General features: G+C 53.7%; 7 protein-coding genes across 7 annotated transcripts; 5 read left to right on the forward strand and 2 right to left on the reverse strand.

The window, feature by feature from the left end:
* Positions 1 to 4,180: 4,180 nt before the first annotated feature.
* Positions 4,181 to 6,222, reverse strand: Z520_01636 (uncharacterized protein; the record flags this gene model as incomplete). The annotated part of the gene is made up of 8 exons (XM_016772152.1): positions 4,181 to 4,314; positions 4,364 to 4,517; positions 4,573 to 5,051; positions 5,104 to 5,155; positions 5,217 to 5,381; positions 5,453 to 5,546; positions 5,705 to 5,771; positions 5,826 to 6,222. The coding sequence occupies 8 exons, from the start codon at positions 6,220 to 6,222 to the stop codon at positions 4,181 to 4,183; spliced, it is 1,542 nt and encodes a 513-aa protein (XP_016637291.1).
* A 4,123-nt stretch (positions 6,223 to 10,345) lies between these two features.
* Z520_01637 (uncharacterized protein) lies at positions 10,346 to 11,172 on the forward strand (the record flags this gene model as incomplete). Its single annotated transcript, XM_016772153.1, has 2 exons — positions 10,346 to 10,789; positions 10,840 to 11,172. The coding sequence occupies 2 exons, from the start codon at positions 10,346 to 10,348 to the stop codon at positions 11,170 to 11,172; spliced, it is 777 nt and encodes a 258-aa protein (XP_016637292.1).
* Positions 11,173 to 12,391: 1,219 nt separating this feature from the next.
* On the forward strand, positions 12,392 to 13,471 carry Z520_01638 (uncharacterized protein; the record flags this gene model as incomplete). The annotated part of the gene is made up of 1 exon (XM_016772154.1): positions 12,392 to 13,471. One exon carries the CDS (start codon positions 12,392 to 12,394, stop codon positions 13,469 to 13,471), a length of 1,080 nt encoding a protein of 359 aa, XP_016637293.1.
* Positions 13,472 to 13,928: 457 nt separating this feature from the next.
* On the reverse strand, positions 13,929 to 16,650 carry Z520_01639 (uncharacterized protein; the record flags this gene model as incomplete). The annotated part of the gene is made up of 3 exons (XM_016772155.1): positions 13,929 to 14,729; positions 14,817 to 16,329; positions 16,382 to 16,650. The coding sequence occupies 3 exons, from the start codon at positions 16,648 to 16,650 to the stop codon at positions 13,929 to 13,931; spliced, it is 2,583 nt and encodes an 860-aa protein (XP_016637294.1).
* An 835-nt stretch (positions 16,651 to 17,485) lies between these two features.
* Z520_01640 (uncharacterized protein) lies at positions 17,486 to 18,556 on the forward strand (the record flags this gene model as incomplete). Its single annotated transcript, XM_016772156.1, has 1 exon — positions 17,486 to 18,556. The coding sequence occupies one exon, from the start codon at positions 17,486 to 17,488 to the stop codon at positions 18,554 to 18,556; it is 1,071 nt and encodes a 356-aa protein (XP_016637295.1).
* A 924-nt stretch (positions 18,557 to 19,480) lies between these two features.
* On the forward strand, positions 19,481 to 20,540 carry Z520_01641 (uncharacterized protein; the record flags this gene model as incomplete). Its single annotated transcript, XM_016772157.1, has 2 exons — positions 19,481 to 19,924; positions 19,986 to 20,540. 2 exons carry the CDS (start codon positions 19,481 to 19,483, stop codon positions 20,538 to 20,540), a joined length of 999 nt encoding a protein of 332 aa, XP_016637296.1.
* Positions 20,541 to 20,988: 448 nt separating this feature from the next.
* On the forward strand, positions 20,989 to 23,351 carry Z520_01642 (uncharacterized protein; the record flags this gene model as incomplete). The annotated part of the gene is made up of 2 exons (XM_016772158.1): positions 20,989 to 21,303; positions 21,402 to 23,351. 2 exons carry the CDS (start codon positions 20,989 to 20,991, stop codon positions 23,349 to 23,351), a joined length of 2,265 nt encoding a protein of 754 aa, XP_016637297.1.
* Between the last annotated feature and the right edge of the window lie 259 nt (positions 23,352 to 23,610).

Genomic DNA, 23,610 nt, shown 5'->3' on the forward strand with positions numbered 1-23,610 from the left:
TCCCTTGTCCTATCGTTCATCTACCTTTCTGTGCCGAAGCTGTCTGCCGGATGTTCTCTTGGCTTGAAGGTCGCACTGGGCCCATCACTCAACGATATGAGCTGAGAATTGAGATGCTGAAGGTCTCCAACTGAGCCGGCGTCAGCCACTCCAAGAGGGCAGATCTCCTATCCACATCTCAGCCCTATCAGAGCCATATCCGCGACCCATTGGTGACGCCACCCCACAGACCTCCCTCAGGCCGCACCAAATCGTGCTCCCCTCAGGTTGAGTAAAGCGTACCTCCCTAGGACTGGCGGCCTCTTGATAATGGCCATGCGCAGTGGTCCCGGTCGTTTGACATGTTTCGACTGTGGGAGAGGAAAAGGCGGTGAAGGGCTACAAAGCAGCGTTGTAATTGACAGAAAGGGATGGTGCTCGGCCTGAAATCCCGTCCTGTGGCTTCCGCTAGGAAGAGAGAGTTCCTGAACGAAATACGAAATGTTGGGGGGGCTATTATTGAGGTGGATATCCTATCAAGACTACCCGTGCACCTTCTTCCGCACGGAGCATTGAAGTTTTGATTCTGCCTGCATGGGAATGAGCTACCGACTTTCCACGTTTCGTGATGAATACTTCTGGCAAACTCAGGCACCATCTACAGGTGAGTAACCTGCCTTCGTCCACGAATCTTGCAGTCAGTCTAGTCAGGATATTGCAGAGATACTAGAGGGGCCGCGACCACGGCCTGATCTCTGCTTCTGTGCGGAGCCGAGCAAACCTGTGAGCTAGAACGACGTTTACGACGTGGACGCCTTGAGGTGGTCACTAAAGCAAGTACATGCAGTGACAGAACACCATGGGGTCACCAATGGCTCAGCATCCAAGGAATCAAGGATGCACAAAATCACCAAGCCATATTGGAGCCTCTCGAGTGCTCGGTCTCCATTTTACCTTACTGATCGGCGATGCGCATAATGCAACCATGGGCGCTTGGGCGTGCATGGGAACTCCGTAGCGTGAGCTGGGACCCTGGTCATACTCCTGTCCTGTCTGCGGACGACCCTACCTGTGTCAATCCATTACGGCAGGTTGATTCGTCGAGATGGAAAGTCTGCTGGAAGCAGGATGAGCCCGCTCTCAGAGTCACGGTGGCATCATGCATTCGAGCTAAATGACACATTTCCAAACTACAGGAGCGCCAGGAGCTTCTTTCTCAACAAAGACGTTGGCTTCAACACGCTTGCATGGTCATCTCTCGACGAGGAATCCATTAATTTCGCAAAACACGGTCTCAACTGAGCCCAATGCAGCGACTCGCAGCTGCCGCAAGATGCAGGTAAGAAGCATACTGTCGGACGTTTGCCACCTGCACCACGGACTGGTGCCCAGCCTACAATCAGCACGACAGACCCGTACTCGGTGGCTGGCTGAAGATTCAGCAGCTCACTGTCCAACCATATCTTTGAGCCATTCAATTTCTAACCCTCCAGCTCGAGATATCCCTGAGTGTGCTTTCCCTGTTTTCGAAGCACGGTTGTCAAGACTGAGATAGAGATTGGCCATCTCATAGGTATCAGCGACTTTCGGAAACCAGCCGCAAAGGCACCAAGGCCCCAGCTCTTCTGCCGAATCATCAATGAATAGGTGGATGGTCGGGAGGCTGCTCTCTGCCTCAGAATCCTGGAGCATGCCTTTGCCTAATTCTAGAGGCCTATGGCTTTATGTGGCTCTATCAGTCAGCTGAGACTCTGTCGATCTCATCCACGGCCACTTTAAGGTTCAGCTCTCACAAAGGATACATAAATAAGTACCAAGCTTCCTGAGTTGACTGCGTTGCCGGTGCCATACGAGTAGTAGCTGCGGTCCGCAACTTTCCAACGTGGAGCCTGGACCACTCCACCCCCCAACTGGCCCTGGTCCCTTACCGCAATTCCTCCCTATCACTGTTTCGCCGAACCCTGGTGGTGCTGGGCGGCAACTTCTCTCGGCCAGGATTCATTAGAATCTCGAAAAACCCCCACGAGCGAGAACTCTTCAATTGAAGGCACAGCCAAGTGGGAGGATCAGAGATCGTGACACCTGAACCTCGCGATAATCGTGTAACCAGTTTCGTGGACTGAAGGTCAAATCTAACTCACAGGGGATAGATTAGGAACTCGAAATCCGCCCGGTGCCTACCTAGTAGATAGATGCCAGCCATTGACTCGTAACGAGTCGAGCCCTGGATTTACCATTTCTTTTCGGTTGGTGGGCCTGGGTGTAGTTAAAGACTTGGAGGAGGAAAGAAGGGCATTAGGGGACCCATGGTGGCGAGGTCAACCGCTGTCATCGAGACACAACTCTCTTCACCTGCCCAAACAATTAAATGCTATTCCCCCTACTGAGTAGGCTGGCTGTGCTTTGTCTGGCTCATGCCATTCACACTGGCCCCAGACTGGCCCCAGACTAAGCTGCGTATGGCTGACCCGGAGCCCCATCTCTGCTTTAGCCGGAATAATATAGCGAGTGAGTGAGCGAGTGAGTACCTAGGTGGGCAATGCCTAAGCCCTAACAAATCAGGCAAATCATGGCCAGGACCTCAGCAGCATGGCTCCGAGTAAGTAGGCTGAATGACTCACACAATCACTTACTTACTGCTTGACTTCCTAACCCATCGCCGCCAATATACTGTAGCTGCAGGTGAGGAGAGGGAGTGGGAAAAGGCCCCAGACACACATACTCATATAAAACTCCCCCACATTGAGAGAGACCGTCTCTGTCCCTCTGGGGGTCTCCCTTTAGCTGCTAGTACAATCCATCAAACCCCCCTCCCGGGCACAGCGATCCCCATGTGGAGCGGGAGAGGGTGCAGAATGCATATTGATTAAACCCCTTTTACCCAATGGGGTTGGGTTGAATCAAGCATGCATGCATCCATCGTCCAGAAGACTAGAAGATGGAGGCTCGGACAACTGACAACGGCTTCTCCTCTTGTAAAGGGGAGAGAAACAGACCCTTGATGGAACTCTGGGAAGAAAAAGTGTTTGAAAAGAGTAAACAGTTGATAGTACTGTACTTCTTCAGGCCCTTTGGCCTAGCGAGCCACATGCCAGTATATAACAACAGCTACTATTGGGACAACCCAGCAGCCGTCATAAAGAGTGAAAACACAGACAGAGAGAATTGTGAAAAGAAAAAAAAGAAAGGGATGAGGAGGAAACGCACCTGGCTAAAGTCTTCTCCTTTCTGTGGTGGAGAAGGGAAGAGCAGAACCATAAAAAAGTGTTGCAATTCCTAATCACCCGACATCTTACCTTGTCCGTACGAAATGCATTGATCTCTCAGGCAGAATGCAACCATCCCTTTGCTCACTTCACCACAGAAACCGGGCGTCAGGCTGTGGCGACAAAGGACTGGACAGACCAGACCAGACCAGATCGCTTCCTTCATGTGCAAATCTAGGCGACGCGATGGGGCAAAGGGGAGCTGTCGTGGCTGTCCACAGGGATCTGTCCACCTGACGCATGCTCGCAAGTACAGTCATCGCCTGCTGCCCAAAGGGAAGAGATGTATGCCGCCGTGATTGATCGAGTCGCCCGTGTCTGTTGACCATGGTCCCCAATCACGATGTGGCCGGAAGCAAATCGTAACCATCGCCGCCATACCGTCAATGGATCTCTACAACCCACACCAGGTACTGCCTGTTGCCCCAGCTATCCGTACGCATTGCATTGTTTGGTTGTTTTGTGACTCAATCTCTCTTGCCCAGGGATCACGCTCCCCAGCCCAAACCACTCATGACATTTCACCTATCTAACCCTTCCATGCGCTGCGTCCTTCAGTAGAGAAGAGAATAATGGTTCCAATCTGAAATTCTCTTCGTCTCCACGAAACACAGTTGAGCCTCAACTTCTCGTTCAATCTCTTCACCGGCCCCCTAGATGACCCTGAACTGCAAAATGAAAATCACAACTTTTTGTCGAAGCAAAGGTAGGAAAGAAAATTGTCGGCGTCGTAGGTCTTGCAGAGAAAGCCCAGGTTTGCCGCAATTGTGTCTCGTGTGCCGAGTTATCGAAGCAATGTCTTTAAAAGTACAATCTGGAGAATGCGCCGGGTCGTGAAATCGGACAATTTGCGGTGCGACGTCGATCCTCATGTCGAATAGACCACTTGTCCATCAGAGAAGAAGTTTTGTTCCATGTCGTCAGGAGCCTGCCGCTCACATCATTTGATCTTGAGTCATGCCGCCCGTGGCCTCTTGTCCCTCCATAGCCTCGTTGCCGTTTGCGTTGGTGTATTTAACGTAACTCAGTCCGAGGGGGCGACCGCCGTACATGTAGCCGGTGAATTTCGCTGCTAACATTAGCGTACGTCATGGACGTGAGAATGGGGGTGAACACACAGATGGCTGTCTCAGCATTTTCGGCACTGTCGAACTCGACCACACCGGTTCCTCGGGACCGTCCACTTGGTTCATATTGAATCTCTGCGCGTTCAACTTTGCCAATGGTGGTGAACAACTCGACCAGATCTTCGTTGCTGGTGGACCAGGGGAGCTGCACAGCGGTGAGCTTAGAACTTCTCTCCAGCTGGATTTGGGAAGTCACTCACGTTTCGCACGTAGATCGTCTGGCTTCTCTCGCCGCCAGAGGTCGCGAAGTCGGTGAATGGATTGGGTGCTGCTTGTTCTTGAGCCGCAGCAGCACCACCACTACCACCACCACCATAACCACTGCCGCCGCCGCCGCCTCCACCTCCATACCCACCGCCATATCCTCCTCGAGAATAGCCACCACCACCGCCATAGCTTCCACGGCCACCGAAGCCTCCTCTACCACCACCGAAGCCACCACGCATGCCGTAACCTCCGCCAAAACCCCCTCGTCCACCATATCCCATGCCAGGCCCACTGCTACCCGCGTAGCGATCCTCTCGGACCTCGAGGGCGCGGCCGTGCCAGTCGTAACCGTTGAATTGTTGGATGGCGTTGCGTGCGTCGTTAGGAGATTCGAAGGCCACGATTCCAGTTCCTTTGGGACGACCACTTGGATCCACGTGTACATCGGCTCGGATGACTGTTCCTTCCTGAGCTGCAATATGTAAGATTCATCGTCAGTTCAACGTCGAAAAGGAACGACTTACCAGCCTGGCGGAAGAGATCTTTCAAATCTTGCCAACCAACGTTGAAGGGGAGCTAGGGAGACCATGTCAACAGATCATTCAATGAGCAAGCATCAAGGGGAAGAGAAACAGACATTGGAGATGTAGAGCTGCCGGCCGCCGCTGCCACCAGCAACTCCACCACCACCGCCCATACCGCCTCCATAAGGACCACCACCATATCCGAAGCCACCTCGCCCACCGCCTTCAAACCCGCCGCGAGCCGATGGGCCAGTGAATCGGGGCTCTGTTTCGCGATCCTAATTGGGGAAGAATGCGGTCAGTCGGATTGAAAAGTTGAGCCATTCGCGATGGCGGAAGGGCTGCGCACCTCTCGGACGTAGACGAGACGGCCCATGAGGCTCTGATTGCTGAGTGTTTGGATAGCCTGTTGGGCTTGTTCCCTAGTTGCGTATTCCACAATCCTAGTACGAGTCAGAAAACTGGCCCAGCGGTCGGCAGAACTGGCAAAGGTGGCACTTACCCGCATCCCTACATAAACCCGTGGACCAGGTCCAACCCGTCAATCCAACGTCCAACAAAAGTAACCAAAAAGGAAGACCAGTAGAACCAGCCGCATCACACAATGGCGCCCACCTTCGACATTCCATTCGGAAGAGTCAAGACATCAGCAAAGAGAACTTCTCCAGCTAATTTTCGGCATCAGTAAAGAGTTGCGAATCTGACGGATCCCTGAAACCGACCTTGTCTCATGAAATCTTTGAGATGGTGCCATTTGACGTCGTAAGCCAAATTGCCCACGTAGACACGGCGGTCTTGTTGAGAAGACTCGCGCACCGACTGCATCATTTGTTCTTTTGCTGCAGCACGATCTTCAAACGTTCTAGGTGGTGGTCGACCTCCGCCGGCGTAGCCTGACCCTCCTGAATATCCTCCAGTTGGGTTGGGTGCACCGCTCATGGGACTTCTCGAACGACGCTCACTTCGACGGTAGTCGTCGCCTCGACTGCGAGAGCGGCTTCGAGGAGAGTAGGAACGGCGGCTGCGTCGTGGACTGCGCGATCGACGGCGGGGTGAACGAGATCGATCTGATCGGTCCCTCTGGAAACGGTCAGAATACTGATGAGCAAGAGTGATCATAGCGTGAGAGCAGAGAGGGCTCGAATTTAAAGTGTCGTGCAGGTGAGTTCTAGGCCGAGTCACACGTGCAAGTGAATGGTCATGTCACGCTATTGTTGGGGTCAAACAGAACAGATTCACTCTCTGTTCTCTCTGATTCGTGTGTGCTCGCCACAGAGCACATAAGGCAGAAGTGGACCCAGGCCGATTGGGAATGGTCGTGGTGAAGTCGGAAGCAACTTCAACCCCCAATCTCGGTCGTCGCAATCTCGAACTGTGCGCGGAAACAAGAAAATCGTTTCACTTACTAGATGTTCACCACGTTAGCCAACAGATGCTCAGGGACGGGGGAAGGAAAGAAAAAAGAGACGGTGAAGATGAGGTTGGGCAGAGACAAGAGTTGATGCAATGTAGATGTGACAGGCACATGCAGGGCAGAACAAGGTGATGATCGGAAGGCCAGTGCCGGAATGGCTAGCTTGGGCCACCGAAAACGAGGAAGAAAAAGAGCGAGGAAAGGAGAGACACACCCATGATAATCGATTGCCGAGAGCTCGTGCGGCGGGCTTTGACTGTTGACTTCTACGAGATCAGGATCGCATGCACGAAAATGCAGGAAGGGAGGGGGTAGGAGAGAGACCAGCTAACAAGGTTTCCCGAGTAGTACAAGGGCTGTCTGGAGCTGTACGCACAACGCGGGCAGCTCGATTCGTCCTGGGTGGAGCGGCTTTTCAGGGCCTCAAAATCGTCGGAGAAGGGGGGAACAAGAGACAGGATTCCTTTGACACGGCGCAGCACAATGCAGCGCGAATCTGACAGAGCCTCAAGCGGCGCGCAGTTAGACCGATTCTCTGCGGTAGGTGTTCGAGTGTTGCCCGTCTGGCCGGAGAAAATTTTCTCTCTGACAAGAACAAACTTGGATCAAGGCAACGAGGGCCCAGTCAGGAGCGGCGGGGCAATGAGGACAACCTGGGAGTGGAGTCTGCGATTGTTGCCGTGCTTGACGCTGTGCCCAGGAGGTGGATGTAATTGGGCGATGATATGGGCGACACCCAGGAGTTGGATTGTTGCCTTGTCTGAGGTGAAGTTGTGATTGGAAACCTGCGCCCTCACCACCGATTCAGTCAGCACCTCGTTCACCATGCTTCGCTTCTTCTTCATGCGCCCTTTTCTCCCATCAAAGTATGTATATTGCTCAAGGACTCTTCTCAATCAATTTGGTGGCAACCCTCGTCCGGGGACAGCTGTGGGTAGCACTCAACACGTCCCTCTTCCTCCTTCTCGTTCCCCGTTGAGGTGCAGGGGTGGCGGACCAACCAAAAAACGGACACAATGGACCCAATGGGCTTGTGTCAGAGGTGTCAAGACAGGGTCTGTTGGGGAGGGTGCCCAATGGGGACAGTCAAGAAGCAGGATGGCAGTCGATCGAGTAAGCCGGCAAGGCAGCGTTCTAGGGCCTAATGGCAGAGGGACAGGTTCCTGCCAGGTCCGGCTTGGTGAGCGGACACGGGCGACGGGCGAACAGTTATGGGAAAGGCTCGGATGTAGTCTATGCAGCTACGACGCAGGAGGAGCAAGATGGATGCAGGTGTTTGAAGGGCAAAAGTAGGTCGCAGGTCGAATTGGATGCGATGGCTCGAGGGGCGCAAGTGTGACGGGAGGAAAAGGCGAAGGCGCGAGGTCTGAGTGGCCCAGTGGCCTTGGCGCTAGCGATCGGCTTTGACTTTTTGGCCTCTGCGAAGCCACCATGGGCCATGGCCCTCTGCCCTCCTAGTCCCTGTCAACCTGCTCTCGACTCATCGGAGCTCGTGTTGTCACGTCCATTGTTACCAGGGTCCCTTTCCTTACAGCCTGAACTGGTGGGTGTATCCATCCACCAGAAAGCTGCCGCGACGAGGTCAAGATCCAAGATCCCGCCAGGCCAACAGCTAGGAAATAGCCATATCCAGCACTGGATATTCACCACCTCCTCTCCTGCCTGACGCGCGTTCCCGACCGAAAAGTACTGTACTGCACATATGCAAAGCTAGCGAGCTATGCGGTCCGTTGTTCCACCACCAACACAAACTCTCCCTTTGTGGCGTGCGCAGGCAGCCCCGGTTACGTGCCTATCGAGGGACCATAAAGAGGAAGCACATCAGGCAGTCTAAAAGCTACGAGGAAGTCCTTCTAGTCAACCTCGTTTTGAATGTCACCGACTGCAACCCGTGCGGAGTAGTCTCCCAGCTTTTAGCTTTTGCTCATCTGCGGGCCAACGGCACGATCTGAACAGAAGTCGGGATCGCCTCTTGTCAAAAGACGCGAGGAGAAGTACCAATCTGAGCCCACGGACATCTTCTCCATTATTTACCCAAAATAAACCGTCGTGGGCTCACCAACAGGAAAAGATCCCACTCTCCAGACTTGGGCCGTCATTTTGTGCGTGCCTTTGCAAAGACACCTTTAGGGCACAAAACCTGTTTCACTTTCACCTAGTTTGTCCATGCAAGGAGACTGGCACGCACTACCCGCTCCCCCAAAGCAGCACAATTCATGTTGAGAGAGCCAGGGTTTGCTGTACGAAAGGATAAGATCGGCGTTCTCGTGGCGCCGTGACCAGTTTGCCCACTTGCCCACCTGCCAAGCTCCACTATCGCTGCCGCTGTACGCCGATTCCTGTGATCAAGAGTCAGGATCCGGGTGTCAAGGAAGCACAGGAGTCCATCCGGGATTACGACATTACGGAGCAGCTGAGCTTTGACAGATTTCGCCGATGCTGGAGAAGCTTCTTCAATAGCGGCTGAAGTGGAGGGTCGGAGGCCCCTTCTCCCATGCACCTCGCAAAGACTAAGCTGCATTTTTCAGGTGAGGAGTGTGCAAGCCACCATGGCGGCAACCAAGATCAGTGGTCGAGCTGAGCCATGCCCAGCCAAATCGGCGCGAAGCAGAAGCGCGGAAACACGGGTGTGCAGGCCTGGCGGCGCTTGGGCGATCCACCGGGACTCAAGTTCCGCGACAACCGTGAACAACCATCTTTCAACCTCGCCCGGGAGGCTTGCAGGGCGGTCCAAGGGACCTTATCTTTTGGCCTTCTCCGCACAGCTGGCCTGACTTGGAGCAGTCGCAATGTACGTACAACGACAAAGTTCTTCTTTGCTCGCGCACATGGCGAGCGGAGAAAATGGGCACAATAGAGATACTCCGAAATTCTGGTCCTTGCACTTGTACCGAAAAGGCTCCAAAGCAACCTGCATTGACCCGCACTGTGTAAAATGCAACCTCGTACCCTGGCGTGTCTGGGACGATCTACAAGAGCTTGGCTGACTCGACACACTCATGATGCTTCGTTGGTCAGTCGTGACATGCTGATACCGGCGAGCTTCACTCGTCGAGTTATGTTGCCCCGGCTAATCGTCGCTTCGACCATGGCAATTGCGCAATACCTAGGTAGGTACGCTATAACAATGAAGCTAAATCCGGCCGTCACTGTGACGGCCCACGGGGTGTAATGGTACGAGGTTGCACTCCGCCCTCGACTTGTGATCGGAGGTCTTCCCCAAAGCGGAGCGTGCCACGAAGGTGTCGGAATATGAGAAGCAACTAGACCCGGCAGCGGTTGACAAGCTCCTTTCCGAACAAGATGGGCAGATCAGTGTGAGAAGTTGGAACTGAAGACCTGGCGAGCTGGGTAGATGCCTGCTCGCTAGTCACGCAGCACGGAATCATGTTTCACCGGCACATAACCGGTTGAGATAAGGTGCGCGTTAGTAGGCACAGAACTCCGTAGATTTCTCCGTTCTTAGTCTGATGGGATAAACATGAACCGGGTGTTCTCAGTGATAGTCGGACGACTGTTCCGAGCCAATCAGACACGGTGACTACCACGTGCCAAGTGCCGTAAGGCTGAAGGAAACTTGGGACTTGCGAGGAAGATATTTCCGCGTCAAGGAAGCAGTTTTGTCTGGCCACCGCTTGAAGCTAGTTTCATCGTTCGTCGGATGGCTGCAGATGTTGTGCAGCTCGCTCTTCGCTTTGACCTCGAACCGTGGAGTGTTATAGATCGATTGTCCATTGGGTCTCCACATCTTGGCTTGTTGCATCCTGCCTTCTCCAAGTCTCCCTTTCAATCCACCTCGTCACCCGCTGCTATACTCCCGCCGCAGTCATGTCCATCACACGCACCAGGGCTGTAGCCCTGCTACGACCGCCGCGATTGAGTGCATCTGCAACACTGTCAAGCAACCCTCTTGGACAGAGACCAGCCCTTACGCGAACCTACTTCTCAATCCACCATCCCGATCCTCCACCTTTCCCCGAAACTCAAGATCGAATCCTTTCGGCTGCCATTAGTCGGGTACCTCAGCATGGGTTTACGGTGAGGGCACTGGCGTTAGGAGCTAAAGATGCTGGATACCTGGACGTTACTGTCCAACTCTTCCCCCGCGGGGTCTTTGATCTTATCAATTACCACCTGGTCACTCAAAGACGTGCGTTGAAAGATACCGTGCAGTTTCCAGAAAGTTCAACGCCGGGCTTGGGAGCAAAAATAAGGACATTGACCATGGCACGGTTGAGAGCAAATGCGGACATGATCCACCAATGGCAAGGAGTAAGTTCACAATATCCTTCTACCAGGCACCCATCTAATGGTCCCTGCAGGCTCTCGGGTACATGTCCCTCCTCGAGAACATTCCTGCCTCGATAAAGGAGCTTTATGCGTTGTCGGATGAGATTTGGTATCTCGCGGGAGACACCGCAGTCGACTTCTCCTGGTACACCAAACGAGCCTCCCTCGCAGGCGTCTACGCAAGTTCAGAACTGTTCATGACAAGGGATACATCAAAAGATTTCTCGGCAACAGAAGAGTTCCTCGACCGGAGATTGAGAGATGTACAGCTCCTCGGAGGCACTGTTGGAGGACTGTCACAATATCTTGGCTTCTGGGCAAGCAACAGTGTGAATTTGGCCAGGTCGTGGGGTATGAGAGTGTGAAAGACGGAGGAGCGTTCAGATCTTTGTTCACTTTTCTGAAGGATATCTTATGCGGCCCGTCGCCTCTGCTAAAGCTATCTCTCGATCGAAGTGGGAATTTCGAGGCCTCCTCGGAGGGGAAAGATTCCCCGAAGGAAGCTCCACTCCATCATCTTCTCTCCGTCGAGCTCCAACACTTCCAATACCGGCCCGGAAATAGACTTGGAGCGTCTTTGGGTATGTTGGATTGCCACGGAAGCGAGGAGGTATGAATAGCGGTCACGAACCGTACAAAATGGACATTGCTTGAAGATTCCACAAGAGGTGCCCTCTAGATTTGCAGCACTGTTTCATGGTCCGGTGCACAAAAGACGAGCACCACTGAGGAGCTTATCAAATGCTGGATCGTTGACAGCAACAAGACAAACGGACAACATCCATCCCTCGAGGCGGCACCATTGAGGACATTCAGACAGACGTCTTGGTTGCTACAATAGCCCGATTCAACACTGTCGGCGGCATGAAGGGGAATTCGGTGGAAGAAATCTGGAGATGCTGCGAAGGTCTGCATTACCTGGGGTATAATCCTTTGCGTGGTCCTTTGTCTGCATCCAATCTGAACCATTGATGAGGGGCCCGCTGTGCCAATACTGCATGTCCGAGAAGCCTGAAGCTGGTTGACCCACGGGTCTTGTCGGTTGGTTTCACGACTTCGAGGTATGACCGAGGTGCTCTTTTCGAGAGTTAGGTACAACATGCGGATATAGGGTTGGATGTTGAGTTGCATATTTTGTACTCTAGACCACCATAATTGTCCAAGAGATTCTAGGGGCGCTCTAATTAATGCCGCTAATTGAAGCCTTGTCGAGGAATTGAGAGCTTGCCAGATATAAGACGTCGGTCAAGCCTTTAAGCCAGTCAAAACAGCCATCTACATTAGGTCCGCTGTCGCTGCTATCAGCCCACGTAGAGACTATGCATCTACAGCAGATAATAGAGTGAACATATTCTGATCGAAATTGGGATCTAGAAGCGTGGACCTCCCACCCATTTCCTCTCTCCTCTCTCCTCTCAGAAAGTGAAAAGAAACAACCCCCCAATTCCTCCCCCTTTTTACTACCACCCTCGCTCCACACCTCGCAATGGAAACATTATTGTACGAGCAATAATTGAAGGTTTGGAAAAAGAAATCCAACTGCAGGTGAACCTCCAGCTCGGACCTTCTAACAGGGTGTCAGCAATGCAAGCATCCCCGTCAAAAGCCCGCGCTCAAGCCCTCGCGTCGCACGCTTGGTCCGTCGTGCACGAATGGCTCGCGAGGCTCTACCACCCGTCACCTGTGCCGGCGTTCGAACGCAATGCCGTCACGCTCAGGGCTTTACAGGGTCTGATGGCAGAGAATATTGCTGCGGATCGAGTGAGGGAGTTGTTGTTTGCGGCGAAAGTTGAAGAGTTGGCGGCTGGAGGGAGGGAGGAGGAGGACGATGACGACGAAGGGAGAGATCACGAAGCGAACGCGATGTTTTCCATGCTGGAGACTTCGTTGGCGTCGGCGGCGGCGGCACAGACAGCGCTCGAGTCTCTTGCCGGCTCAGTCGTCCTTCTAGGCGGCACCGGCGGTGTCTCCCCGTCGAAACCATCGACATCAGCGACGGACGATGCCGGTGCCAGCGGTGTTGTTGCACATCTCACATCCCAAATCGTCAACATTCCCCGGCAGACCTTCGCGCTGGAGTCGCAACTCTCAGCCATTGAATCCCTTGCAGCTTCGCTCCGGAGCCAGATTGTCGAAACACAAAGGACCCTCGCTGCTTTCGCCGCCGAGAGGGCTCCTCGAGAGCCGTCTTCAGCTCCGAGTCGTCCAGGTCCAGTAGTGGACGATCCAACCTCGAGGTCGTCGACTTTTCGGCCGACCACCCCATCATCATCATCCTCCCCGACTACACCTACAACTACATCAACGACGGATCCCTCACACCTCCACAACCTCACGCTCCAGCACCAACGCGAGACGAAACAACTAACCCTCAAAGCCGCCGAGTACAAGTCCCGCATCGAGGCGCTGGAACGGCGTCTCTCCACTCACCCAGCAGACGCACCCGATCTCGCCGTCCTGACCACCGCAGTCGCTGCCGCTGCCGCTGCGAAGCAACAGTCCCTCTCCGCCAAGAAGAAGCAGCTCGAGACCCTCCAAGGCCGTTTTGAGAAGTTCCACGGCCTGCCGCCGGACGTGGACGTGTCGCGCGCCGAGGTGCGCCGGGCCGAGGGGGAATTGGACGCGCTGAGGAGAAGGAGGGATGAGCTTTTCGAGGCGCTGTAGACCCGCGCGGCGTTTTAGGATTAGAAAACTTTCATTGCCGGGAAGGATGGTTCGCTGAGCGATGGGAGGGAAACAAGGGAAGCGCTTTTTGGATGTAGTGCTAGGAACTGGCAGTAGAAACCTTGTAATGATACCACCTGCAGTGATGCAAAAACGGCCCATATCGCAGTGGTATTAATACAGAATAACCGGATGGAGGGACGAACTCAAACAGATTTCGTCCTAATCACTTCCTCCTTGACATGATGCTGGAGGACACCCAAAGAACCAAGGCAAAGGATAGGACGAATGATTGTAAGTGTGAATAAGGCCTTTGATGCATCTAGCCATCAGGTCTCCGCCAGCGCCGACGCTGGGCCTGCAATAGTACATTTTATATCTCCCCACGTCCCCTTGGGCATTCCTCTCATCCGACTCGCACAGGAAACCTCACAGCCGTCCCCAAAAAGCAACCTGCTCAAACAGAAATTCTCACTCGCTTCATCGCGTCTTTCTCTGTCTTTTCGCCTTCTGCTCTTGCCCGTTTCCTCTCCTCCCTCAACCGTTCCTTCTCTTTCCTCGCCATCAGGTATTTCTCCGTATGCCTCAACGGTTGCCCGTCTCTCCCTCTGACGGTCATGTCATGCAGGACAGGCGGCCTCGTGAAGAATAGCACACGTCCTTGATCGTCTTGTGGGAACTGGTCGCGAATGTGTTTGGGGATGGATTCATTGGCTGTGTCCGAGAGCACAAAGACTTCGGCGACGCGTTGATCGGGGTAGGTGGTGGCAGCTGTCGAGGCAAAAGGTACGTATGATTGAGCAGGAGTGGTGGCGGTGGCGGCTGGTTGTACTTGAGGTGGGCGACCGTATATTCCTTGGGAAGGAGTGGTAGAAGGCGAGAAGTTCGTGGGGTGAGCGGGAGTCAATGTCGGCTGTGGGTGGAGTTGTGGGTGCGGGTTATAGGGATGATGAGATTGCTGGGAAGCTGGGGATTGGGGAGCAATGGTTGCATGAAGATGCGGTTGTGATTGTTGGTAAGAGGCCTGTCGGCCATATTGAGGTGCAGGTGAGATGGACTGGTGTTGGAATGAACTGGGAGTCAAAGAGGGTGATGGGCGTGTCAGTTGAGATTGGAGACTCGCTGGACCGTGGTTTCCTGTGCCATTAGCTATGGGACGCGGAGCCATGTTGGCAACAGTGCTCAACGAGGGTTGTCTCGCGACTACTGGTGGAGGCGTCGGAGGAGGAGGAGGTGTGGGTTCCGGTGGCGGTGATTGCTGTGAGATAGAAATGTCAGTGAGAATATTACCATTGTGCCAATGGGCGCGGCATCTCTCGCACACATCATCAAGAGGAGAACTCACATTCTCATCGCGGGCATGTTTGTGGATTCCACCCACGATTGGCGGTGCGTTGGGATGACCCCATTGAGGAGAAGGAATCTCATCCGTCTCCTTCATGTTCTCCTTCAAGAGGTGTTTGAGTGGGCTGGGCACTTTCTTGATCTTTCGCGGCACATCAAACAGGTCCATCTCATAGTCCTTGTCTCGCACCTCATCGGGTAAGCAACTGGCCCATGTCTTGATCTTGTTGAATCTGTGCTTCTCCTCATTGTATCGAGCTTCACAAACATAGACCTCCTTCGTGGGATCAACGTTTCGAGGTCTGCCACGAGTGTACCTGGTGAAGAACATGACAAAACAACGATCGATCACCTCCTCGATCCGGTGGTCTCGGTACTGGCCTGTCTTGACAACCTCGTTCGGCCAGAAATGCTTCTCATACTGATGTACTGTTTGTTCTGGCCTGTAGTACCAGCACGCATTTATCCACTTCTGACCTTCGGAATCCTCCCAGGTCCGGTAAATCTGGGCAACAATCGGCTTCGTCACATCATTTTGGTTTTGGATATGGACCCAGTCGCCGACTTTCCAGAGCTCACTTTTGTGAAGGATGCCAGCCGGCAAGGGCCTTCTACCGTCTTCCATGAGGTATTCATCGTCAGGTTTCGCCTTTTCAATTTCGGCCAGTTTCTGTGCTTCTGCGTGGAGGTCTACCGCATCCTGGTAGATTTCACTGCCATCCTCGTTAAACTGCTTGGCATTGTTAAAGAGAAGATCAAGATCCTTCATGAAATGCTCAAGTGATTGGTATTTCTTTCTTTTAGCCTTTTTCTTGATAGTGTCGAGGGCGATCGGGTCTTTAATCTCAATAAAATAGGCGGGATACTCCATCTTGTCGGGCAATCGTTCGAAATGACGGACTTTCAGGTTCCCAGCACTGTCTTTCGGCTTGCGGAGGCCCTTAAGGATGGCTTTGATCCGAGCCTCCATTGGCGTGTCCACCTTAGGGGGTCGTCCTCGTCGCTTTCGAAGATCTGCGTCGTCCTCGTCGCGACCCTTTCGTCCTGAAATGCTCCGGCGGCCGCTTTTCGGTCTTCTCTTCCTGCGATCATCTTCAGAATCGTCATCGGCCCCATCATCGTCGTCGTCGTCTTCTTCGTCCTCATTGTCTTCGTCTTCGTCGGACACCGGAGTCGGCTCAGGGGTTGCATCGGGGATCTCTCCGAGATCTGGAAAGACTGTTTCCTCCTCTTGGATCAAGCCTTCATCCACCAGCTTCTTGAGTTCGTCCTTGAAGACTGTCTGCAAAAGCAGGACGTCGCGCACGGGAGCCGAGTTCGGTCTGTTGTATACCTGCGCGTTGTGGACAATCAAGGCAAAATCGTGGACGAATTCAGGGATTCCTGTATATTGCTTTCTCTGTATCTTCTGCTTAAGAGTACTGATAGCCACGGGGTCCTTGATGATTTCGTGGTAGTCTGGTAGGACCCTTCTGTTGGGCTTTCGCCTGAAGAGCTGGGAAGGGTAGTAGTCCCTGGATATGAGGTCAGCCTGGAAGGGTGACTTGAGCATGGGGCTGCACAGACTCATCTTTGACGGTGATTTTGTAGTTTGTCAAGATATCGGTGATGTTTTTCAAAGCCCTGTACTGTTCAAGAGAGACGGGAGGTTCCTCCTGTCCTTCTCCAGCGGCGTCTTCAGCTTCTTCAGCACCGTCGCCTTCGTTGTCGGATTTATCGTCAGCTGCATCTTCTTCCTTGACAGCAGGCTCGACTTCGATGGACTGCACCGGCTCAGTCACGGGCGCATCTGCGGTTGCGGTTGCGGTTGCGGTTTCGGTTTCGGTGTCGGCCATTGTCTACTTGTCGCGCAACTATCGCAACTGGCTGGCGACGTAGAAAATGGACTGGAAAGTCACTACGCGCGAAGACATAGGTAAGAGAGCTATACGCGAGGAGTTGGAGACGGTGATGTTGTTGTCGCGACTCTACTGGGAATGCGACGGGCGACGTTGCGCTACGGGAACTGCGGGCAAAATCTGGGGGCGCGGCGAGAAAGTCTTGGCGGCAGTTGCGCTGAGGACCTCGATCTCCGGCTGCTTCACCTCCCATACCAGTGATCACCACATTGCTGTGCTGGGGAGTTCTACGATTATCATCGGTGAAAAGGTGCAGTGACACTCGATCCTCCTCCGAGTCCCTAGTTCAGAACGCGTCGTCTATCACTCCAACGAGTCGCGTCGAAACATCGGGCCGGACAATCTTGGGGTTAAACCGCTCTGGGCTGATTAGACACTTGTTCCCATGATATCCTCACCACCTTGACTGTCACCACTGGCACGCGAGGGTCATCGAGGGAGTGTGAGAGGCAACGTGTTGAAGCCTGGAAGATCGAGCTTGAGTATTGACGCACAAACAACCAACCCACCTGTCACTGCGAAACCGCACGCAGAGATCCAACTTTTCTTCACTTGTCTCCCTTCTACTCTAGACCATACCATTCCCTGGTGGCAAGAGCGTGCTGCAAGCTTGTTTGCTGCCAGCTGTCATTTGTCACTAGTCACTAGTCACTGATTTGTCTTGCGACAGATCTGCTCCTTCTATTTTCTTTGGCATCTCATCTGTCCTCAGTCCCTCGTATATATAGTATTACTGGCAGTCAGATCTGTGTGGGACCAGAAAAAGAGCGCAATGAGGGTTCGGATAAGGGGCCCATCCGGCAAGTCCAGCACAGTCAGCCTTGATGAATCTGCCACGGTAGAGACGCTTCAAAAGACCATCAAAACCGAGACATCACTATCTTCATTCGAGGTCAAATATGGCTACCCACCAAAAACACTGTCGCTCGATCAACTGCCGCCTTCAAAGCTCCTTTCAGAACTCGACTTCAAATTGAATGGCGAGCAGCTGATTGTTAATGAAGTCAAATCACCAAGTCAGAAGGGCGACACTCAACCGACCTCGCCAGATGCACTCCAAAGCGCCCCAAGACCAGCTGATTCCTCAAGGCACCACATCCCTCCGCCGACAGCCTTCTCCAGCACCTCCAAAGCGGCGCCCAAGTCCCAGGAAGCCTCGGCAGCGGCACTGTCACTGTCGCGGAAACAGAATCCGGAAATGGCAGATCCACCCGAGATCTGGTGTCCAGATCTGCAAGGCACCTTAGTCTTACGCATCATGCCAGACGACAATTCGTGTCTTTTTAGAGCCGTTGCCAGTGCCGTCCTGTCAGATATGGACGCAGTCACGGAGCTACGGTCGATCATTGCGCAGAGCATCCAAGCCAACCCTGAAAAGTACACCAAGGCTATTCTGGACAACAAAGAACCCGATGCATATTGCCGGTGGATCCAGACCGAGGATGCTTGGGGGGGACAAATTGAACTTGATATTCTCAGCCGGCAATTCGACGTCGAAATCTGCAGCATCGATGTGCAGAGCTTACGAGTGGACAGGTACAATGAAGATGCAACAAGCCGTTGTTTTATTGTATACTCTGGCATCCATTACGATACAATCGCTCTAAGCGTGCACGGTGAACCGCCGGAGGCCGACGTCAAGCAGTTCATCCAACCACTTTCTGACGAGGTTCTGCCACATGCTGTCGCCTTGTGCAAGAAACTGCAGGCGAAGCACTATTACACCGACACTGCTGGATTCAAGCTCAGATGTAACGTTTGCGGAGCTACGTGTACGGGAGAAGCTGGGGCAACGAAACATGCAGAACAGACAGGGCATATGGATTTTGGAGAAGCTGCTTAAGGATACTGTGATGGGGGCACGATATTAGAATTGGTGACATACTTGGACGGTTCCTTTCTACTGGGGGTGGGGGTGGGATTGGGTCTTTTTCACCCCGGGAGCCTTGCGGTCAATCCTCGGTCAGAACCCTGCCAAATCGCAAGAGGGTATGGCTTCAAAATAGCTGGATGAGATAGGCGTCGCTCTGGTTTGTGCGTGCTCTCACCCCTTCAGTGGGAGTGGTGTCGCTCTAGGAGACCGGTCGGCCTCATAGCCAAGTATTATCTGACTGTGTGCTGAACACCTGAGCTAGAGGTATGGGACGCGTTACAAGTACTGCTTCCATTGAGATTGGATAAAGCAGCTGACAAAAGGCGGGCGCAGACTTTACGTTGAGGTCCAGGCCACCCAGGACACAAGGCGTGGATACAAGGCGTACCAGAACACAAGGCGTGTCTCCCTCATGGATTACGGAGAGATGAGATTATGTCGAAGGGGCTACGGATACCTACCTAGGTGGGTATTGACCAATGGTCATAGCCGTACTGCTTGAATGGCGGGCGTGGACGATTCTTATTGACAACGACACCTACTGTACTCGTCCAGAATCCACAACCAGCTCATGCGAAGCATTTCTTGGGCTCTGACTCGCCCATGTCGACACCTTTTGACTTTTGGGCTCCCTTGGCCCGTCGGATCCTATCACTGGCTCTTGGTGGCTCTGGTTTTCGCCCAGCACCTCCACCTCAGTCACGGTTTATGTAACCGAGGTTGAAACAGTCCATAGTGAAGAGTATATATATTGGTGCTCCAGCATCCCTCTCAGGTGTCTTAGGTTGCGGCTCAGCTCAGATCATCACTTTGCGAACTATCATAGCCCTCGATCCATTCTATAATACATCCCTCTCACCTCACCGTCAGTAAAACCATGGCGTACGCAGAATCATGGCTCGAAGTACGTATCCAAGCCAAACAGTCCAATGTTTCCTCTTTGCTCACAGAGACCTGCAGCTGGAGAAGAACTTGGGTGGCCGTATGGTCATGACCGGGACTCCAGAAGAAATTCGAGCGCAGTATGATCAACTGGTGGGGCTGCTTCTCCCTCAATTGCCTCCCCCATCAGAGGCTGTCGAGAGCAAGGACGGCGAAGTCGAGGGCATCAAGTACCGCCTGTACACGCCAAAGGAAGCGGCCAAGTCGGGCCCTCTCCCTGTCGCCATCTGGACGCACGGTGGAGGATGGATGACCGGCGACCTCAACTCGGACGATTTGCTCTGCAGGATTGTCGCCGAAGCTGTCCCCTCCATCATCATTAGTGTGGATTATCGACTTTCTCCCGAACACAAGGTCCCCACACAGCTCCAGGACTGTTTGACCGTTTACAAATGGGTGAGTAACACCGCCCAGGCCCCCCAGTGCGGTACAATCTCGGTCACTAACCCCAGTCCAGGCACGACAAAACGCGACCTCGTATGGAGGGGACCCAAGCAAATTCTACACCATTGGTGGTTCCGCTGGTGGTGCACTGGCACTCGAAATCGCCAACCGGATCGTCAAAGACCCCTCGAAGCGCGATGGGATCAAGGGCATTGCCGCCATTGTGCCCTGCGCGCTGCATTGGGACCACGTCCCCGAGGAATACAAGGATATTTACAAGGCGTACGAAGAGAACAAGGAAGGGGTCCCCATCATCGACAAGAAGTCAATGCAGATTTTCTACGACCATGCAGGGGCCGATCCCAAGGACAGCGACATCTTCGTCGCGTTGGCCAAGGAGAACCACCCAAACTTCCCACCAACGTACCTGGTCAGTTGTGAAAAGGATCCCCTGAGAGACGATGCCTATGTGATGGAAGCGGCCTTGAAGAAAGCGGGTGTCCCCACCAAGCATGATCACTACAAGGGAATGCCTCACTATTTCTGGATCTTCCCTTCTGTGCCTGAAGGCCAGCAGTTCGTGGGCAACTTGATTGGGGGTGTCAAGTGGCTTATCTCGCAGATGTAAACAGGTGGCCTTGATTGCTGCAAAAGGACACGTAATGGAATGGCACTTTGCAAGGACTAAGAGGCAGGGAGTCTCGGGTCATCAAGCACTCCGGAATGCATCTTTCCGCACAATATAGACAAGAAGCAGACAACGAAGAGGTGATTATGGAATCCTGATTCCACCGACGGAAGGAGAAAAGGGGCGTCTCACAGTTGGAACGTTCCGGGTCTGTTGGATGGAAGTAATGCGTGGAGGAGGAGAAGCAGGAGGAGTAAACAAAAAAGCCCCGCGAGCCCGTCAGAGGCCGTAGTTATCACGCCCCCCGCTTCTTACTGAACATGAACCCCACGCACCTAAAAGCGGCGTTAATTCCGTCCTCCACACAGCCTCGTCTTGCCAGTGCTAGTCTGCTAGACAAGCAGCTTGATCCAAAGGCATTGGCCATCTTTCCCTCGCGTCTGAGTCGATGGCTACACCCTTTCTCACCAGCCTCGATGGCCTCACCTCTCCCAGCGGCCTTGACAGCCCCGTCACCCCCGGTGGTGTCGTCGGTGCTGATGGTCTTCCTTCGTCCAAGCGTTCCACCGCCCTGACCGCAAAACTCACCAGTGTCCTCTCAGCCTCGTACGCCGACTATGAGACTCGCGACGCGCTGCGCCTTCTCGACGAGCGAGGCGTGCAGAATGACGAGGACACGAGGAGGAATCTAAAAGCCAACGCACAGAAGGAGGTTATTGAGTGCAATGCGCGGATCGTGGATGATTTCGGTCTGGTTGCGGAGGTATGCCATCCATCCCTATCTCTCTGTCGACCGACCGACACTATACCACAGATTGAGACGGTCCCAAGCATTTTCGTCTGACACAAACATATGTATAGCAACTGAAGCGCGTTGGGACCTTACTCGCAACCCTCAACTCCACCTGCGATTCAATGCGCACACACATCCTCGCGGCGAAGCAAGAGTCGGCACCTACACTCGAAGAATTCTCAACTCTCATGACCCGCAAGCGGGATACCGAAATGAAAGAATCCCTCTTGACCGCGTTTACAACCCACTTCCTCATCTCCAATCAAGACCTCAACATCCTGACTAGTTCCGCCGAACCGCTTGACGACCGCTTCTTCACGGTCCTGGCGAGGTGCAAACAAATCCACAGGGACTGCGAATATCTTCTAGGAGGGTACAACTCCTCCCCATCTGGTGGCGAGGAAGAAGAAGCCTCGTCCCGGCTGGGGCTGGAACTGCTCGAACAGACGACGCGGAACCTGGATGCGGCTTTCAAAAAGCTCTACAATTGGATCCAACGAGAGTTCAAGACGCTGGACCTCGAAGACCCCAATATCAGCGGCTCAATCCGTCGCGCGTTGAGGGTGCTTAGCGAGAGGCCAAGCTTGTTTCAGAACTGTCTTGACTTCTTCGCCGAAGCGAGACGAGCTACGCTGGCGGAGGCGTTTCATGAAGCCCTGACGGGCTCTGGCGGCCATGGAGGTGGAGGGGCTGGGACGAAAGCCATCGAGTTTTCTACCCACGAACCGTTGCGGTATGTGGGCGATATGCTTGCGTGGGTGCATTCCGCCGCCGTCTCAGAGAAGGAAGCCCTCGAGGGGCTCTTCGTGTCTGACGCGGAAGAAATTTCACGGGGTCTCAGCGCCGGAAAAGCGACCGAGCCGTGGGCGCGAATCAACAGTGGAAGTGGACGACACAGAAGCGTGTCATCTACATCTAGCACAGATGCGGAGAAAGATGATGGTGACGAACCGCCAAAGCCGATCTTCGACGGCCGCAAAGCGCTCTCCGAACTCATCTCTCGCAATCTCTCCCTCCTCTGCCAAACCCTGCAATCACGGATCGACGTCGCCGTGCGCACTTCGGGCGATCCCGTATTGATGTTCAAGACCTTCAACCTTTTGGACTTTTACCGCGGAATCTTTTCCAAGCTACTCGGCCAGGACTCTTCCCTTGCCATGCTCATCCAGACTCTGCAATCCTCGACGCTGGCGCAGTTTGAGAAGGCAATGGAAGAAGAAACTTCAGCCGCCGTTGCGAGCATGAATTCCGAGGAGCCCCCGCGCGATCTTACGCCGCCTGTGTTCCTGGCCACGGCCTTGACGCAGTTCACCGACGTCTGCCGGGCGAGAGGGCCCCAGATGAGCGAGACAGAACTCGAGCGGCTCTTTGCGTCCATGTTGAGCGGGATACTGGCGGCGTGTGCCGAATCTGCGACCAATATCGCTGACGTGCGGAGCGGGAGCATCTACAAGATCAACTACATGACCGCGCTGAAAGCGACCCTGGTAAATGTGTCGGCGCACGTGGCCCCCGCGCGGATCCCGCTGGAGAAAGCGGCAAGGGAGATCCAGACGGTGAGAGACCAGTTGGTGGAATTTGTCACGTCGACGTTTCTCGAGTTTTCGGGCGTGGCGGAGCTGATGCAGGAGATTGATGCGCGCAGGAGTTTAGGGGCAAAGGCACGCAGGGAGTGGCTTGTCCAAAACCTCGACGAGGCTGCTCAACGACTTGACGCGTTCCTCTCTTCTGCGCTCATGGACGCACAGGAAGCTATGAAGAACCTCTTTGATCGCACTTTGGCCCAGGATGTCGTGGCCGAAGCAGTCGAGAGGTTTTGTGCAGAGTACGATGACTTGGAGGGCATGCTGGAGGCAATCGATGCTGAGACTTCCGTATCAGCAGATGAGGGCGACGGTGGCGATGATGACGGGGGCAAGTCGGAGGACGAAAGGGACAAGAGCGCTAATGGTCTGCTCGGGTCAGTGAGAGAATCGTATCCCAGGACTGGCGCGGAAGTACGCGCCCTGCTGAGCTGATTTTCAAGCGCATTGTCTGCGCCTGACTGTTTAGCGCGTTATCAAGATGAAAGGTCATTTTATAACCCGCGGGCCATGAAAAACTATGAGGAGCATTGACAGAGGCAAGTTGTAAATGCTTTTGATATTTTAGACAAACTGAAACAGAGGGCTGAAGCGGGTGCATGACCACAGCAAATGAATTGAACTCTCGTCATGTCCCTTCTTGTTGCTCCCTTTCCATGTGACTTCTAGCAAGTTCGATTTTAGCCGTGCTGTT

This window comes from Fonsecaea multimorphosa, assembly GCF_000836435.1.
Source record: "Fonsecaea multimorphosa CBS 102226 unplaced genomic scaffold supercont1.2, whole genome shotgun sequence".
In the NCBI taxonomy this organism is placed as follows: domain Eukaryota; kingdom Fungi; phylum Ascomycota; class Eurotiomycetes; order Chaetothyriales; family Herpotrichiellaceae; genus Fonsecaea; species Fonsecaea multimorphosa.